This window comes from Cupressus sempervirens, chromosome 8, assembly GCF_028749045.1.
Source record: "Cupressus sempervirens isolate cs-2001-9-10 chromosome 8, ASM2874904v1, whole genome shotgun sequence".
NCBI lineage: Eukaryota > Viridiplantae > Streptophyta > Pinopsida > Cupressales > Cupressaceae > Cupressus > Cupressus sempervirens.
In genome coordinates, this window is record NC_143125.1 from 109,448,706 (window position 1) to 109,468,814 (window position 20,109).

The window sequence follows — 20,109 nt, forward strand, 5'->3', positions numbered from 1 at the left end:
TTGATATTCTGAAAGCCAATACTTATAATATCAAATGTGATATCAAATGGTGGATACTTTCTGATCAAAGATAGCCTTAAATTTTTGTCATTCATAACATTATTGATGGTGTAAAATTTATCAAATTGCTTATCCTTCTAAACTAAGAGGGAGCGTTAATGTGTTATAGTTCAGTCAAGATAAAGTGATGGTGAAAACAAATAGAAATATATGGTCTATTATATTATTATTGCACATTTTATTTGATTGATATATATATAAATATATCTATATATAATATCATAATTGATAAGTTAAATCTTCAAATAATAATATAATATTCTGTCTATCTATTCACATTATATTGAATACTATTCACATTAGTTTGAATGATTAATTTGGATTAACAAGGATGACTAGTTGATAATCAAATAGTTACCATTTTGAAATGGCACATTAAGTGTTTGTTTAGTAGGTGACTCCTCACCAAAATATATAATCTTAGCCTACGATGTGAGATAATACAATGAACACCAAGTTCTCCACGTCTTCAATTATCTATACATCAATGACCATCCAATAAAACAATAAAATATAAATATAGTCTTCAGTGCCCATACATCTGCAGTCAATGGGAATTGAGAGATTATATTTAGTGTCGATTAATGTTTGATTTTAACCCACAGTTAGATATTAATAACTACTGCTTAACATCAGTATCGTCCTCCATTAACAAAAATCAATAACTTATAGTGGTTTCCAGAAAAGCATCTTTGTTGGGCATAAAATAATTGTATTTCAAGCTTGTAATAGGGGGCACATTTTTTGTTTTGCCATAACTTGCACATAGACAATCATTTTTTCCGGTTGGTGATGGAAGGGCATGGTTCTCTAATTTGGACTATCTTGCCTTGATAAGTTGATTTATGACTTTGACTTATTTTAGAGCCAATTATGGGTCATTTAAAGCTCCTACCACCACATGGACATGGATAAGTTCAATCACAAAGATTAGTTGTCTTTGGAAAAAAGAGGAGAAATTAAGGACGATTATAGAAGTTGAAAGAGGAAACAATTGGAAGACAAAGTTTATATAGGTAGCATAACATTCAAAGGAAGAGGAAGAGTCAATTATGAGGAAGCATGGATGTTGAGAAAACAGTGTCAACAAGGATGAAGTGGCAACTCAACAAGAATACTAGATGATATCACTTCTTGTAAATATGAAGAACTTCTTGGGTTTGAAGGAATAAGGAGGGGATCAAAATAAGAAAGGGAAGACGATCAAGAGAAGCATATCGATTCAAGGAGAGCCTTGGAGATAGCTTGTGAAGACCCCAAAGAATAGAGTATAATTATAGATGAAGGAGAGAGAAGGGTCTATGTTAGAAGAAGGGAACAAGCTTCTAGAAATAACATTGAAGACCAAGGAGTGTGCATGTCTGATAAAGGAGGGTAAACACTGAGTAGGAACAAAGGCATGCATAACTGAACAGATTCGTTAAGAAGAAGACCATCAGTAGAGAGGGGAAAGAGATCAGTGTGAAAGTGTTGAAGAGTCGTCAAATCTAATGGAGGATAGTTGAGTCTATTGAAGTGGAATCAAATAGTCGAAGGTTTTGTTGAAAAGCATACCTTTTCTTGCAGAATAAAGAACTAATCAATTGATGTTCTTACATTTGTAAATAGTCTCTTGTTAGCAATGAAATGGAATAAACTTATATGAACGTTTTGCTTCCTCGGTGGTGTTGCAATGAAATTCATGTCACTATATGAAGTGAACAGTGTCATCTTAATTCCTGGTTGAACAAAATATGATGTTACAAAAGGTTTATTTACTAATCGGGATCCTATCACAAAGATATCAAGCTATATTTCAGTGAGGTTCGTCTACATCCATTGAGATTAGAGTTCCAAGAATTGTTGCGAGTTTGGCAAGTCATTTGAAATCAGCAAGTGAAGTCATACTTGACAAGTCAAATGAACTCTAACTTAGACTTGGTAAAGTTAGGTGGCTGACTCATCAAGTTTGAGGCTCCTAATTTAGGTGATGGCAGGCAACATTGAGAAAGGAAAAAAAGAAAACAAAAAATTCTTTCAACTTTTATTTCAATTTACCTCTTGCCTCCAACCCTAAGAGGTGTCTTCTTTGGTCTTATTAGTATTGTTTTTAGCATCTTAAGAATTAAAAATATGATTCACACTGTGGAGTTTTAGGTGGTTCTCAAGGTGATAATTTGGCCTTGGCAACAGGGACACTATCCCTCGACCCCATCCTATACCACAGGGAGTATGCCTGGTTTGCTGCGCCTAAACCCCATGGAGCGTTGCCCCCAAACACCACGAGGGGTCACTACCCCTCAACCTATAGGGGGGCTACCCCAAACCCCTACAAGGGGCACTAGCCCTTAACCTTGCTAGGGGTGTTGCCCCTAAACACCACAAGGGGGCATTGCCCTTCAACCCTGTAAGGGGAGCTATCCAAGACCCCCGCTAGGGACACTCACCCTTGACCTTGCTAGGGATATTGCCCCCAAACCCCCATTTTTTCGAAGTACAAATTTGAGATTGCAAAATTCAAGTTATTATTTACACTCTAGTCATTAGTCTTCATGGGTATTACTTGATTTATACTTGTCATCTTGAGTACGACATTATCTTCATTTTTTTCCTTTTTCTTTTTCCTTTTTTCTTTTTTCTGTGTGAAGGGGGGAATGATGCATTGGCACAAAATGCCTATGTTGTGTTTGATAATATTGGTTACCTATCAATGTATTAATTGTCGTCAAAGTATTAGTATGCGTCTCTATATATATATTTATGTATATGATCAAATTAGCTTCTATTTGACGATGTTATTGTGTCTTTAAGCTTTACTCAATTATGGGTGCACTAAACAAGTTTTAAATCCTTCAAAATCTCGAAATTTCAAGGGGGTTTTTCACTTTGCCAAGTCATTGTTGGGTCACAAGTCGAGTTGGCCTTGTCGAGTCCAAGTTGAGATAGGCATTGGAAAGCTTATCAATGCCAATTTCAACAAGTGCTTGCACACATAGGTTGAATCTCACCTTAAGAGCATTTTATAATCGTTTAGACTAAATATAAACAAAAAATGAGTCATTCACCAAGATGTTGATTGTCTAAAAAAATAAGTAGCTCAAAACTTAGCACTATTTTCTAAGAACTCCTACTGGTTCTAACTCTCACAAACACTGGAATGCTTCACTTTTCAATGTTTGTCATTCTATCAAAGATTTTTCATGATACCTCTATCTTGTTGTCTTGTTTCTTCGGATTGCCTTTGTTTGCGTAGAATGGTTTCAAATGTAGTTTAAACACTTACAAATGATTATTAGGAAGTCCAGCCAAGGAACTGAAATACAAATGCAATTTGTTTTAACTATTCAAATGCATACATATGATTTCTACATGTAAATTGTGCATCTACAGCCACTAGACATTTTCATAAACACTCGGCATACAATCTAATTAATTGTGTTGTCCTGCATTTTGTCATCACAAAATGTAGTTTTTTAACAATACGAAACATGTTCAGCTGAATTTGATATTCAATTGGTTAATGTTGATCAATCGATCAACTCCAATGCACATAGCAAATTCTTTTACTCAGAGCTTTCATCAAGTCTTTTATTTTATTTTTTTGTCAAGCCTATGCTTGATTTTTGAGGCCTTCATCGTCTTTTCTTTCATTTTTTACTGTGTTTCTTGGTTTTTAGTCCTTTGGTTTTGCTCAAGTCATTGCTTTCATTTTTCCTTTCAATTTGATCTATCTTAGGGCTTAATCCAAGTTGGCAATCAAAAGATATGACCAATTTAGTGTCCAAAAGGTGGACCTTTTTGATGCAACTGTACGAATTAAAAATATGATGTTATATTTTTAATTTTACTTTTACTTTTTGAAAAATATAACTTAAATTCACTTTATGTTATGTTTTTAAGTTACTTTATCATTTAAATTTTCACTTAAAGTAATTTTTTACTTGAGTTTGCTTTTTGATTTTTCACTTAAGTGAATATATTTAACTATATAGTTCAATTTAATTTTTGATATTAAATCAAAAGCTCTAGTAAATATTACTTATTAAATGATGTTTACACATTATATTTATAATATGATAATGTAAATATAATTTGTCCCATTTAACTAATATTTTATCAAAATTAAATTGGCATGTGCTTAATTTGATTACTTAAGTTGTCTGCAACATGTAAATGAGAAAAATGTGCAATAGCATCAAAAAGGTGTGTTTTTTATACAAATGCATGTAAACTCAACTTAAATGTGCAATAACATCAAAAAGTTGACTTACATATGTTATATGCATATACACCAAAAATGTGTGTTTTTGCTTTGGATTGCATATACAAGTACCTAAAACATGTAATTGCACCAAAAAGGTACATTTCGCAGTAAAGACATGTAAACACATTTCTAAATCTCAATTTTGGGCAAAAAGTATGTTTTCAAAACATGCATATGCACTAAAACATGTTTTTCTTTGCCTTGGGAGAGCCCATTAAAACATGTAATGGCCTCTAAAAAGTGTGTTTTGGTCTTGGATGCATGTTTTAATATATGCAAACACTTTCAAAAGGTGTTTTTTGCTTTCAAACACATGTATTTGCCCTTCTAAAAGTCATTTTTGGAGTTTGAAGACAAAACTTCATGCATTTGGCATCCAAGAACACGTTTTTGATGATTTTGCTTGCATTCATTTGTGAAATATTTTCAAATCTTCTCCTCTAGGGTCGTTTTTGCAAATCCAAGTATTCTTATGCTAAAAACGTTGAATCTCCTTGCAAAATACTTCATTTTTTGTGCCCTTTTGGAACCACGCTTTTGAGAAAACGTCCATTTTTTGAGTATTTTTTATCACATTTTGGGGCAAAGAAGAAGCGTTTGGTGTTTTGAATAAATGTCTTGGTCCTTGTAAAGCACTTTTTTGCTCCTCAATGACAAATACGACTTGTAAAACTCTAGATGTGAATCACGTTTTTACATAAAACCATTTCAAGAACTTGTGTTTAACAAAAACGTTGGAAGTTCGAGCATTTTTAGGGCACATTTTTTGGCATTGTGCATGGGAAACGCCTCTTTTGCTGCTCATTCAAATTTCTCCTTGAAAAGTTTGAAAAGATCCAAATTTGTTTCACAATTTTTCAACATTGGAGCTTCTTTCTCCTTCATTTTTGGCACACAATCATCATGTAAGTGGACATTTTCTTTCTTGCTAATTTATTTGTGCTTATCTTGTTGATTTTGTGAATGTTTTAGTTTGATGCTTTAAACTGGTTGATTTTGATGCCATTGAAAGTGTATTCTTCCTTTAAAAATGGTGAAATGGTTCATTTTCATGTTTTTGGTTTTTTCCCAAACTCCAAATTTGAATTTACATGTTGAAGTGGCTTGCTTGTTGAAGCATCTAATCCATTTCCATCCTCTGCATATGTATGATGTCTCTTTTGAGATCATCTCATCGGGTCCTTGAAGTATCTAATCCATACTCGAAGCTTTGTAGCCGATCAAGAATCAACCTTTTATGGCAATATCCTCTAATGATGTGTTCACATTTTGGAATTTTTGTGTTGCAACACAAGCACAAGAGATGCCCTCACCATCAAAATCTAAGGGCAAAATGAAATGCCAGTATTATAAAGAGTTGGCTCTGTAATGTTTCCATCATAAAATAAATTATTAATCAAACATTGTTAATGGGTCAATTGATTTAGTATATCTTAGACCCATTTTTATTTTTGTTTCTATAGGTAGATGTTGCCATCAGTTATCTTTGTACACCCTCAGAATGGTTCCCCAATGGGTATTTAAGCAGGGCTTGTAGGTGGTTGTTGGTATGCAATTTGGTTTATTATTTCTCTACTATGAATTCCCATTGGAATTTCTCTGTTGCTCATCATTTCATAAGTAAAAGATCTTCCCTACTTGGCTCTTCTGATTTCGGTCGAATTCAGCCCTCACCCTATCTGTTTGTATGGCTTTGCTCGGAAGTGGCAAATCGAAGCAACATTTTATCTATCGTTGTCACTGGCAAATCTGAAGTGTTATTGTTGTTTCTCTATGTGCACTATCTTTATTTGCAAATACTTATATTTGCATTGATCTGTGATTTGGTTTTTAATATTTGTATTGGCGTTGTTTGGTGTCTCTAACAGATGCAATCATTTGTACGGATAACTCTGAGTACAACACAATCATTAGCGAAGCATCCTACAATACCCTCCATCCCTCGCAGCATTGTACCATCCGTACACCATCCTACAACCCAGATATTAACCATACGGTCATCCCTATTCCATACCATACACACACTCCTATCTACCTTCACCAACCAATCACCGTTCTGCACTCTTGGCTATTGTACGACCTCTTTTTATATAACGTATGGCTCCTTGATTACCGTACGGCCAAGACCTTGTCATCGTACACCCTGCCTCCACTATCGTACGACACTTTGTGGCCTACCGTACAAACATCGTCTTCATCTAGCATCACAACATACAATCGTCTTTCCTGAGCATTCACTTCCCTTTTAGTACCGTATGGACTCCTACCTAGCCGAAGTGTATTCTCTAGTGGACTGTACACTATCGTTTCATCGATTGTTCTAGACAGAGGATAATGGGAACATCACAGTGCTATCAAAGCTTCAATTCTACCAGCCTGTGGACAGTGAATGAGAGTTTATAGCTAGAAGAGAGGAAGATCCCATTTGGTTAATAGAATGGCAACATAACTAGAACCCACGGCTACCGAACTCATAGCGTTGCTAAGAGAACTTGCGATGAATCAAGCACAGATCAATGATACTCAGTGACTCAAGAAAGAAACTCAAGAAATTGGCAGACAATTAAATATCCGGTGAACAGAATGGTCACAACGCGAACTCAACGATGAGTAAAGCAAACCCTCATCCAGCATGCTCACAACCTTCCATGTCATCTTTTCCCCCACGGACAAAGGCACCACACGGATGGAAGTAGACAACCTTTGAGGAAGTTCAAGAACAGTTGAGAGAAGATTGGAAGAATGCAAATTTTGAGGAAGATATATCTTACAAAGACTACGCAGATCTGAGAATGAGATATTCGAGAGGTGAAAAATGAGGATATTTTAACAATGATCTCAGAAGGAAGTTGAGTAGAGCAAATTTGTCTCCATTTGATGGATCCAAATCCATATCTATGCAAACCTGGGTAATGATGGCCAATACTTCCAACTTAATCCTATGCTAGAAGAAGAAGCAATTAAATTTGTGGCATCACACTTAGAGGGAGTAGTGCATGAATGGTGGCATCATGACACCATCACACTAGAGTATGACCAAATAAATACCTATGCGAAATTCACTAAGAAATTGATAGATCGATTTGATGGTAAAGATCAGGAACTTAATTTCAAAGTCTTGGCACAATTGAAGCAAATTGGATCAGTTGACCAGCACATTACGGATTTTCAGAAACTCTTTTTTTGGTCCCGGACATTTCTAAAAGAAGACAAATAGTGCTTTTCACAGATGGACTAACAAAACCATTGAAGGGTTGGGTAAAAGGGTTATATCCTGCCACCTTGTCGGAGGCCATCAAGAAGGCTCAATGTATGGCATCATCATCTATGTCATCCTCTTAAGGGTACTCACATTCCGAACCATCAGTATTAACGAGGGACAGATAATAAACCTCTACTGAAGAAGTCATCATTGGATGAAGCTACTAGACAGGAGCTCCGAAGGAAGAAACTATGTTTCAACTGCAAGGGATCATGGGAACCTAGGCTCGAGAAAGGAAAAATTCACTACATTGAAGTCGTGTCCAGTGATGAGGACAAATAGGAAGATCTACCTTCTGAAGACAATGATCCCCATGAGGACACCAAAATGGTTAGTTTAGACCGTACAGAGAATTGCAGCATTGGTACAACGAGAAGGAACTATCGCGTTAGCCAAGAGCCCGAGGTGCACAGTGTTTCGTGTACGAGGAACCCTTCAAGGACTAATGGTCATGGTGATGCTCGATAGCGGAGACACTCTAAACTTCATAAACTCCTCTTTGGTGAAACTAAGAGGTCTACCTACTGAGACGCACACAGGATCCCAAGTCAAGGTCACCGGAGGGACCCTTCTACCCTATGCACACCTTGTTCCCCAACTAAGTATCACTATGGCTAACCACACGGTGATAGAGGATTTCTTCATAGTGGACCTAGATGATATGGAAGTTATTATGGGCATACAGTGGATGCAGACACTTGAAGAAAACACTCAGAGCTTTAACTAAATGGACTTCACTTTTGTTGTCAATGGGAAGAAGGTTGTGCTCCGCGGAATGGCCAATGAGGGACCAAAGGAAGTTTCAGCACATCGAATGGAGGCAATCTTTCAACATGATGACAATGTTTGGAATACACACTGTTTCATTTTAGTAGAACCCGTAAATGGACAACAAACACCTCACTAGGATGACGATCTTCAAAATATCCTATCTGCTCATGATAAAGTTTTTATAGACATTCCTCCTGGCATACCTCCTCATCGGAGGTTTGGACATACTATCAAGTTGGAAGCAGGCACCAAGCCAATCATAAAAACACCCTCCCGCCATCCCAAGAATTTCAAAGATGAGATTGAAAAGGCAATTCAGGAACTGCTTGAGAAAGGATGGATCCATCCCAGTTCTAGCCCTTTTGCATCATTAGTAGTATTGGTTAAAAAGGACGGCACGATGCGCATGTGTGTGGACTACCGTGCATTGAACAAAAAGACGATAAAAAATAGATATCCTATTCCCAGGATCGAGGAATTGTTAGATGAATTACATGGTGTGGTTTACTTTTCAAAAATAGATCTCTGCTCCGAATACCAACAAATCCACATGAGGGAAGAAGACGTGGAGAAGAGGGTTTTTTGTTGTCACTATGGGCATTATGAGTTCCTGGTCATGCCATTCGGATTAACAAATGCATTTGCTACATTCCAGTTATGCATGAATCGAATCCTCAACAAACAATTGCATAAGTCCTTACTGGTATTCTTCAATCATATCCTTATTTATAGCAAGACATGGGAAGAGCACCTAAAGCATCTAAATGAAGTCATAGAGATCATGAAGGCTCAGTCTTTGTTCGCCAAGCGATCCAAGTGTAAATTCAGTATGATAGAAATATTGTATTTTGGGGCATGCTGTCAGTAAATACGAAGTACAGATTCATCAGGAGAAGATTCAGGCTATACTTGATTGGCCCCCCCAAAAATCGCTCTCGAAGTTGTGAGGGTTTTTTTGGACTGTGCAGTTATTATCAGAGGTTTGTAAAAGGATTCTCACAACTCAACGCACCATTAACAGATCTGACAAAAAAGGTTCCTTCCAGTGGAATGAAAAGGCGCAACACACTTTTGATAAGTTGAAAGAAGTAATGAGCACTTGTACAGTACTCACCTTACCTGACCACACTCGACCATTCATTCTGGAGTGTGACGCATCCGAAAAAGGCACTGGCGCAGTATTGATGCAAGATCAACACCCCATAGCCTATGAGAGTCAGAAAATTACACAAGCAAAGCATCTATTTTCCATTTATGAAAAAGAGATGTTGGCCATCGTTCATGCACTAACCAAGTTCCAACAATATCTGGTGGGTGCAAAGTTTGTCATCCGTGTTGACCATAATAGCTTGAGTTATTTTCTGGAGCAATGGGACTTGAATGAAAGGCAACAAAAATGGGTAAGCAAGGTTCAGGCTTTTAATTTTGACATTGAATATGTGAAGGGAAAGAACAATGTGGTTGCAGATGTTTTGTCCAGGAAACTCGCTATCTACTTACTAACTCAGATTTCAGCTGACTGCAAAGCACATTTGTTCGTGGAATATTCCAAAAACACATTTTCCTGTTAGCTAATGGATGGTAACAATCAGTATGATCAGTACAAAGTGGTGAATAACATCATTTACTATAAGAATCAGATATACTTAGTGCTTGAATCCAAACTAAAGAATAAAATCTAGGAGGCACACAACTCACCCTTGGTTGGGCACCCAGGCTTCCTCAAAACTTACAGACAACTCAGGGAGAGGTTGGAAGGGTCTTAAAGGAGACGTATTGGACTATGTAAGAGAGTGCGCGATCTCCCAACCAAACAAAACCGAACATACTCTACCCATCGAGGAACTACAACCTTTGCCTATACCAGAACAAAAGTGGGAAAGTATCTTGATGGACTTCATTACTGGACTCCATACGGTGAATAGGAAGGACTATCTTCGTGATAGTTGACTGACAAATGAAGTATACACATTTCTTCACCATTCCCTCAGACTTTAAGGCCGCACATGTAGCCGATCTGATTTTCAGAGAAGTCTTTCGTCTACACGAGTTACCCCAAAACATTGTTAGTGATCGGGATGGACAATTTATCAATATCTTCTGGACAAAACGATTTCGGTTGGTAGGAACAGAATTGTAGCCAAGTACTATTTACCACCCTTAGATAGATGGACAGACGGAGATTGTGAACAAGTGGTTAGAAGGCTACCTTCGGAACTACATTTCGACACAACAATGGGTGTGGGTCAAACGGATGCACCTTGGGGAATAATGTTACAATGTCCATCGGAATGGCACCCTTCAAAGCACTATATGCATATGAACCCCTTCCATTCATCGACACAATACTAGGTGACTGTTGCGCACCAAGGGTGACGGACTAGCTTTAGGAAGGACAGGACATCCTGAGATGCTTTAAGGAAAACTTACAAAGGGCGCAGAATCAACAAAAGATTTATGCCGACAAACACCGAATTGAGAGAAGTTTCGAAGTAGGTGACTTGGTCTATCTTAGATTTCAGCCATACCAACAATCCTCATTGAATGAAAATGAAAAAGAAAAACAGAAGCCATGGTTTGATGGCCCTTCTCGTGTAGTTCGCCACATCGGAGAAGTTGCCTACGAGTTGGAACTTCTAGAGGGGAGTCGTATTCATAACGTTTTTCATGTCTCCTACTTAAAGAAAGTTGTGGGACAAAACATCACAACTGTAGACCTTCCACCACTCAATGAAGAAGGGAAAGATAATCGAAGTACGTGAGAAGACCTTGCAAAACCGCACGGTGAAGGAATATTCGGTACGCTACAGACACTTGTCATTGGACGACGTGAGGTGGGAAGGTAAGCACATTCTACAGCATATGGCGTTGTATTTTCTTGAGGACAAGCAAATTTTGGGACCAAAGGACTGTAATGTTCCCATCATAAAATAAATTATTAATCAAACATTGTTAATGGGCCTATTGACTTAGTATATCTTGAACCCATTTTTATTTTTGTTTCCATAGGTAGATGTTGTCGTCGGCTATCTTTGTACACCCACGAAAAGGTCTCCCTGATGGGCATTTAAGCACGGTTTGTAGGTAGTTGTTGGTATGCGATTTGGTTAATTATTTCTCTACTACGGATTCCCATTGGGATTTCTCTGTTCGCCATTTCGAAAGTGAAAGATCTTCCCTACTTAGCTGTTCCAATTTCAGTGGGATTCAGCCCTCACCCTATTCCATTTGTATGGTTTTGCTCGGGTCTAGGAAATCAAACCGGCATTTTATCTATTATTGTATTTGGCAAATCTGAAGTGCTATTGTTGTTTCTCTATGTGCAATATCTTTATTTGCAAATACTTATATCTGCATCAATCTATGATTTGGTTTTCAATATTTGTATTGGCGTTGTTTGGTGTCTCTGACAATTGCAATCATTTGTACGGATAATTCTAAGTACAACACAATCATAGAAAAGCATCCTACAATACACTCCATCCCTCACAGCACTGTACCATCCGTACACCATCCTACAACCCAGATATTCAATGTACGACATTCCTATTCCATACCGTACACACACTCCTATCTACCTTCACCAATTGATCACTATGCCGCACTCTTGGCTACTATATGGCCTCCTTTTACATACCATAAGGCTCCTTGATTACCGTATAGCCAAGACCTTGTCACCATAGACCCTATACCCACTACCATATGACACTTTGTGGCCTATCGTACAGACCATTGATGTAAAAATCGCCTGAGGAGATTAATCGCCTAGGCCTGAAAAAGTTTAATCGGGAAAAATCGGGAAAAATCGGGAAAAAATTAGGGAAAAAATCGGGAACTAAAAAACCACTAAATTTTAATAAAAAAATGCGATTTTTTTATAGAATTCAATTTTTTTTGCATCTAATGACTTAATTACTAACAATACATAAGAAACAATCATGTTTAGATATATATATCAATGCAAAAAGAGTTATTAATCGGTAAATTACTAACAAGTAAGTAGTGACAAGTTGTAAATTACTAACAACTAACAAGTTCACAACACATGAGAAGTATTCTCATAAATAAAGTGTCAAATGTAAAGAGTTCAAATAAGCACATCAACATAACTACAAATAAGTACAAATGTCAAGTACAGGACTACATCTTCCTCTTCCCAGTCACTTTACTAGCGAGTGCGGGAGAGGGTAAAGCTCTAGAACTAGAACCCCACAGGGTTTGTGCCCGTGTCTGTGTCTGTGCCAATGCAGGAGATGGTGTAGCTATAGAACTAGATGTCGGTATCTCCACTTTCGCTACGCGCAAGATGTCAAGGTCCTCTGCAGTAAGCTCAATGTCATCATCCTCATCATCGCCCTCCTCGATGTCATCCAAATCGATGTCATATCCAGTTCCACCCCCTTCCTCCTCCACAGCCTCCTCTGCGGCCTCCCTCTCCAAATTGGAGATGTCCTCCTGTGTAAATAAGGGAGCTTGCTCCTGTGCCGTCCAATCATAATAAGGATCTATCTCATCCAAATCGATTGGCCCAGGAGGATCTTGTTGCGCCTTTTTCATGCGCAATTTAAGATTATATTGCACATAGACCATGTCATTCATCCTCTTTTGGGACAACCTGTTTCTCTTTTTTGTGTGGATAGCCTCAAACAAACTCCAGTTGCGCTCACAATGTGATGCGCTACAAGGCTGTGATAGGATTCTGAGAGCAAATTTTGCAAGATTTGGAGTGCTTGCACCCCAAGTGGTCCACCAAGCCACTGCATCACAAAAATTGTACAAGTTAGAAAATACTAATAGACAACAAAAAATGAAACATAAATATTAATTTAGTATTTGAGATTCAGAAGTTTGCAAATGTATTACCTGGGGTTTGTGTAAGCCTTGCTCTCTTGCAGAGAGAAGTGGAGAACACCTTGCCTCCTGCTGAAGTGAAGATCTCCTGCTCAGCGATGATTTTATCTCTTGTTTCCTCGCTGGTTACCATCTTTTCGACGCACTCACTTAGGCCTCTAATGACCTCTCCATCAGGATCTGCATATGTACCATCAGCCCTAAAACCAAAAACCAAAAAAAATAAGTCTTGCAATTTTAGTACACACCCAACACTATACGAAAGCAAAATGAACTCAAGTCTTCGTTAGCTTAAATTTGAGTAAGAATGAGCTTACAGTATACCTAAAACGTGGGTTGAGGAAATATCCTGCTGCATGAATGGGTTGGTGAAGCTGATTATTCCACCTTCTATCAATGATCTGCCAAATGGGTTCATATTTGATGCTTTCCCCCTTGTAGTAATTTTTGACAGATTCTTTGGCCTTGTCCATGGCCTCATATAGTTCACCCATTGGCGTTTGGTCTTCATCAACCAAACGCAAAACTCTGACTAAAGGCTCAGACACCTGCAATATAAATTTGAAATTAGTTGACAAGTTACAAAATTATTATTTACTTGAGTTACAAACTTAGCATGTTATAAAGTTGTAAAGTGTAAACTAAAACTTAAAGTTTTGTAGTTACCTTTACTATTTCATCAGCCTTATCTTCAAAATATTTATCAAACACAATCCGCACAACACTCTCTCCTTCACTCTTCTTTGAAAATGTGGAAGCAAGCCATTTTTTGGAAACAAACATTTGCTTCAAAGAAGCCAAATTATCGAGAATACTTTACAATGTCAAAAAAATCGTTGCAAACCTTGTGACGGCAAGCCTGACAATTTCTTTGCCATCAGTGTGCTCTCTCATCAGGCTAAGGACCCATGGGTGATTGTATATGTATTTTGTCACCCGCCTTGCATCCTCCACAATTGGAGTGACCCACTCAAGTTTGCCCATGTCCTCCAAAAGAAGGTCAAGGACATGTGCTGCACACGGGGTCCAAGAGAGAGTGGGGTGCCTCTGCTGTAGGAGTTTTCTTGCCAATTGTAAAAGCAAATACTAATTAGTTTCCAACTTTTCAAATATATCAAACTATTAAAAATTCTTGTTGTGAAATTCACAATGCGCATGCAACATGAAATTACGGTTTACCTGCTGATACATATGCAGCGACATTGTCTGTGATGATTTGCACCACATTTTCAATGCCAATCTCTAAGACCATGTTCTCCAACATCAATGCTAATGTCTGATCATTTTTTACCTTGTTGGAGGCATCGATTGATTTCAGGAACACCACATTATCATTACAGCAGGCCAAAAAATTAATTATGGTCCTGCTCTTCCCATCCGTCCACCCGTCAGAAAGAATGGTGCAACCAAATTTTGTCCATTCTTGTTTCTGTTCCTCAACAAATGCTTTGGCCCTCTCAACAGCATTTCCAATAAGCCTACAAAAACAAAATTTAGTTGTCTTAGATTCTTAGTAATTTAAAATTGATTTAGACTTTAGTAATCAATATTCTAATTTCTAGATAAATTAATGAAAATTTAGAACTAAGTAAAAAGTTAAAAATTAAAAAGAAATCGAGTGTAATAAAATTATTCGCTTACCTACCACCCAACACAAAACGAGAAGGGGACTTGTACCCCTTTCCTGCAACTGTCAACCCTGTGGCCAAAGCCTCCCAATAGGGACTGTCAACAACACTAATAGGAAGGTTGTTGAAAACCCAGAAATTTGCTAATGCATTGTCCAACTGGTCATGGACCTCCTTATTCCATCTAGTGGCCTCTAATGAAGGTTGTGCACCAGGTGTGTGCCTCGGCACAAAATAGCTCCCTATCCCAGAAGCACCTGCTGATCCTGATGGTGCGGAAGTGCTAGGAGGTGTAGGAGTGGGAGTGGGAGTGGAACTCGTGAACGAAAAACCACCCTGTTTGCGGACACGCGGCCCACGATAAGAGCCAGCCATGCTCTCAATGGCTGCCTCCTCCTCCTGAACATCAACGAAACTGCCCTGGGTCTCTGCTATGGCTGCCCTAACATGCAATTTATTCCGCTCTCTTTGCAATTTTTTTTTGCTCTCCAGCTGCGAGCAAGGCATTTGCAAACCTTTTTATTTCTTCTTTTGTACTCTCACAAGGATTCGTATCATGTTTTGAGATCCCTGAGATGTGATATTTGAACCGGTAAATGCTCCCGGATATTACTTTTTCACATCGAATGCAAATCACTTTGGTTGGTTCATCGGGTGCTTCATAGGCATATTTCCATGCTTGATCTCTCGCATTCTTTGGCCTGGTGCCAATGTAGCCTGAGGGGCATAGAGTCAATGGCCATTTGTCAGCCATTTAAAACTGCTGCGGGCTGCCTACACATACAAATTTTTAAAAAAAACTATAAATAAAGTATAACAAGATCAAAGTTAACAGTTAAACAAAGAATTCAAGCAACATTCCAATAACAGCACCAATAAATTGAAATCCAAATAACATTCAAACAAACTAGCTGCTAGGGTTTCAAATTTTTTTTAAAAGGGCAAATTTTTAGCATAAATTCGATCTAGAATGGAAAAAAATGCAAATGAATGCATTTAATCTTGCTTACATTCATCAAATGCATTCCTAACTAATTAGGAATGTATTTTTATCCATTTACATGAAAGAAAAAAAAATACAATCTCTTGCAAAAACAAAAAACAAAGATTCAAATCACTTACCTAGTAACGAAGAAATCGAATCAAAAGGCCTCCAAATGCACTTGATTCCGCTTGTTTCTTGCCAAGAACTCCTTCTCTATCCTCTCCTCTCCAAAATGCCCTAAGCAATGTAAAAACATAATGAAAAAAATGTGTTTTTTCGTCACTTTATGTGACTGCCGGGCGCGAGTGGTTTTTTTGCAAAAAATCGCGATTTTTAGGCGATTTTTTAGGCGATTAATCTGCGATTTTTTGGAAAGAATCTGCAAAAAAAAATCGCGATTTTTGGGGCGACTAAATCGCCAGCTCCAAAAAATCGCGATTTTATCTCGTATCAGACATCCTCTTCATCTAGCATCACACCATACGGCCATCTTTCTTGAGCATTCACTTCCCTTTCAGTACTGTATGGCCCCCTACCCAGCCGAACTGTCTTCTCCAATGGACCATAAACTATTGTTTCTTTACTTGTTCCAAATAGAGGGGAACAAGAACATCACAAGCTCATGCAACTCAATCTCATGTCACGTTCATTCTTGCCAATGTGTTGGACACAAAGATCGGACATTTAGATATGACTAATTTTCTACGAAGAGTAGAACCTCCTGTTTGTCATTAAATGAAACGTATCAAGAGAAGTCATATTCACTTGGTGTCTATGTTTCCCATGGCTTCCATGAAACCTGAGTTTGTTCTTGGTTGAGTGAAGCATTTCAGCCCAAAATCAAACACGTTCAAGGATGCTTATGGCAAAGTTATTATAAGTTTTGATCTAGAAGTTATTCAACAAATTTTCAAACTACCTCATAATGCAAAATGCATAGATCTGACCAAAGAATCATCTTTAGAAATATAGAATGAGAATAGCAGAGATTATCAAAAGTATGTGAATCAATATTGGTTGGATACCAAGAGAAACAACTTCTTGAGATGGCCAAAGACCGTTCACAAATCTAGTTTTAAGCAAGAGTACAAGGATCTTATTATTCTTCTCAGTAGGGTTTGTGGTCTTAAAGATTCCACCAATTTTGAACCATGGATCTATAAATTCATCTTCCAGATCATGGGGAATAAAGAACATATCTTTTGGGGAGAACTAATCAGCATTTCACTTTGTCAATAGTTGCTCAATGTAGGGACTTCAGTGTCTTTTTACATGAATTCCTCCCTTGTTTATATTGTTGCAGCCATGGGATATTTTTCTGGACTCTCAACCAAAGGGGATCGTCTTCAAATTCCAACTTGGGATTACTATGATCAAATCACTCTAGCTAATAGTAAGTTCCATTACGGAAGAGTTCAGGATGTTTTCTTTGGGCATTTCCAGTGTCTACTTGATACACAGTTATCCATCAAAAGGGTATCTGATGAAGCTTGGGAGAAGGTAAATCAGCATGGTTGTAACTTTATCCAATTTCAAACCTTTACTTAGTTGAGGGTTGGGTACTTTAAAGGTGAGCCATATACCTTACCTAGGTATGCTACAGATAGGATCGTTCTGATGGAATTAGCCACACAACTCATGGAAGTTCAATCTTATCAGTATGCATTGCATAGGCTAGGTTTTGGTATTTCTTTTGCCAAACCCTTGGTAATTGGTAATTATATGATTAATTATGTACATAAAGTAAAAAATATAGAATCAAAATTCCAACTGATCACTTTGAAGAAATTCAAAGCCAAACTTGCTTTGATTACAAAGAAATGAATTCTCAAAGGGCTTTCACACCTGTTCATCATATCGAAGATGTTTGGATTGACATGCAGATAAAGTTGGATATTATGAAGATGGATTATTGCAGATTAAATTTACAGCAAATCATTGATCTTAACATGCTTGAGATCCCATCAGATTTCCAAATCAACGATGATGGTAATATTTTTTATCCTGAATATCATCAGGCGGGTTTTGATAAAAGGTGCCCTTTTCCCATTCAATGGCAGCAGAAGGAAGCTACATCTATCCTTGATAGATTTCAATCCATTTTAGCAAACACCAACAAGTAGCTAAACATTAAAGGCCTGAAAAGAGTTAATCTGAAATTGGGTTTGGATTGTGGAAGTTTCGGTCCTCCTGGAAGGAAGTCACAGCTTGAAATTACAGGTAAAGATGGAGTTTCTTCTTATGATGTAAAGAAGTCTCATAAATTCAAGTTGAAGGACAAGGGATCTAAATCATCTCAGATCCCTGAACCAATTCAAGAGTCAGAGGAGAAATCAGAGGAACAATCAGAAGATGATGAGGAAGAAGATGGGGAAGTTATGATCATATCTCCCCCAAGACTTACACAAACTCAAGCACCATCCATGCATGAAGCACCTTTTCTAAATGACATAGATGATGATGTTGATTCATTTTCCATTATTTTCACACCTTTCATCCCAGCTTCAGAAGTCAATACATTAGCTCTTCATATATCTTCACCAACTCCTCCCATTTTAACAAATGAACAATATGAACATTTGGGAAGTGTGTTCGAAGATTTTCCAACTCTCAGAAAGGGTCAAGTTTCTCAACTTGTAACATCTCTGACAAGTTTTGAGTTGTTCAAGACAGAATCCTCTTATCATGCACATATGAATTCAGTTGCGCAAACTAAATCTTGCTCAGTCATGATGGAAATACAATCAAGACCAATGGCAATGCTCTCCACTATACCTGGTTCTATAGATAAAAGTTTTAGCTTGCCTGCATGGTTGAGCAGGATCACAATGAAGAGAAGGAAAGTGGTTGTACCCCCAAATAAGCTTCTTGTAAAGAAAACTGAGTCCAAATCTTTGAAATATAAGATTGTTTCAAGGATCTTAGTTGATTTGGAGAAAACCAAGTTTGTAGAGGATGTTGAACCGCTGGTGGACAAACCTATTGAAGAGCTTACCTATTCTAATTACAAGTTCACAAAGGTAGAGATCGGAAAACAGTCACGACTTAGTTGCTTACAGGATGCTCAAGATGTACTTGCCAATGTATCAAGGAACAACCATGAATTATAGGCAAAGAAAAATCAGCTCAAGCATGAAGTTCTTCGCCTAAATGAAGTTATTCATTGATAATCTTTTCAAAATGTTGTTCTATCTCAGACATCGAAGCAAATAAAGTTAATTGAAGCTACCAAGTCTTGGATAGGAGAAGTCATTTCTGAAAGAGTCCAAGCTATTACAAATACGGTAAAAGTCCTTAGACATATCAAAGATATCAGTGAAATCGAGCAAGGCTGGATTTCCTCTTTGACTCAAGAAGTGAATGATTTAAAAGAAATTTTCAATGACGGCGATGAGATTGTTAAATTTGATTTAGATGCCATGGTTTCATGTGACATTCTTCTGTCATGTGAAATGTTCTTCAGATATCAAGGACTTATGGGCTACAAAGAAGAAACATTGACAAAACTAATAACAAAGTTGCAAGCAGCCGTTGGAGATTGCCAAGCAATATAAATAGGGATCACATGCGACTTAGACCAAATAGGATGCCAGATTCTTGATAAACACAGTAGTCTGATTGTAGTTGAAAGGTTGACTTCAGAGTATTCAATCAAGGTCAATGCTGATTTAGATTCTAAGGATTTTGGTTCTCACACAATGAACAAATTTGCTTCACATAAATCTTTGGCAAAACACTTGCAAGTTTCTCTGGCAAGAAATTCCAAGGGTGTGCAATCAACATATGAAGATACAGTAAGGATAGAAGCAATATCAAAGACAATGGAGATTTCTAATCTTCCTACAATGCATGATATTATCATCAAATTCAAGGAAATAAAGAACAATCTTTAAGATTGTTATTTTTTTTTTATTTTTGTTTATAGATCAAAGAGAATGCATTGCATGAAAAGATGTAATTACATGTAATGCTAATTGCATGTGCAGTTGCATGTAACCCAATAATTTCTCTTCTAGTTAGTCTTGATCAAAGTTGGTTGAGTTGCTCCCACTTTTTTCTCCATCTTTTTTTCAACTCCTTTGCCTATATAAAGGAGTGCCCTCTTATTGTAAAATCATCTTTTATTGTATGCAAGAGAACTTTAGAGAAATTGTGCCAACAAAACATTGTTTGTGTAGCACTATTTTGATAGAAAAGTGAATACAAAGGAGCAGTTGAGACTTAACTTTGATTGAGTGAGATTGTTACTTGTGCGAATTAGAAGCTTTGTATGTGATTTGCATATGTTATCTTTGGTTTATATGACTTT

The 20,109-nt window shown here is 37.4% G+C and overlaps 2 protein-coding genes across 2 annotated transcripts in view; both read right to left on the reverse strand.

Annotated features, from left to right (window-relative positions):
• The window catches only part of LOC149541826 (uncharacterized), a 323,442-nt gene that overhangs the window by 76,066 nt on the left and 227,267 nt on the right, over nt 1-20,109 (reverse strand). The gene's annotated exons all lie outside the window — the stretch shown is intronic.
• On the reverse strand, nt 12,333-13,729 carry LOC149541827 (uncharacterized). Its single transcript, XM_089796894.1, has 3 exons — nt 13,512-13,729; nt 13,200-13,387; nt 12,333-13,093 (listed from the first exon to the last, which is right to left on the reverse strand). The coding sequence occupies exons 1-3, from the start codon at nt 13,679-13,681 to the stop codon at nt 12,477-12,479; spliced, it is 975 nt and encodes a 324-aa protein (XP_089653020.1). The 5' UTR covers nt 13,682-13,729; the 3' UTR covers nt 12,333-12,476.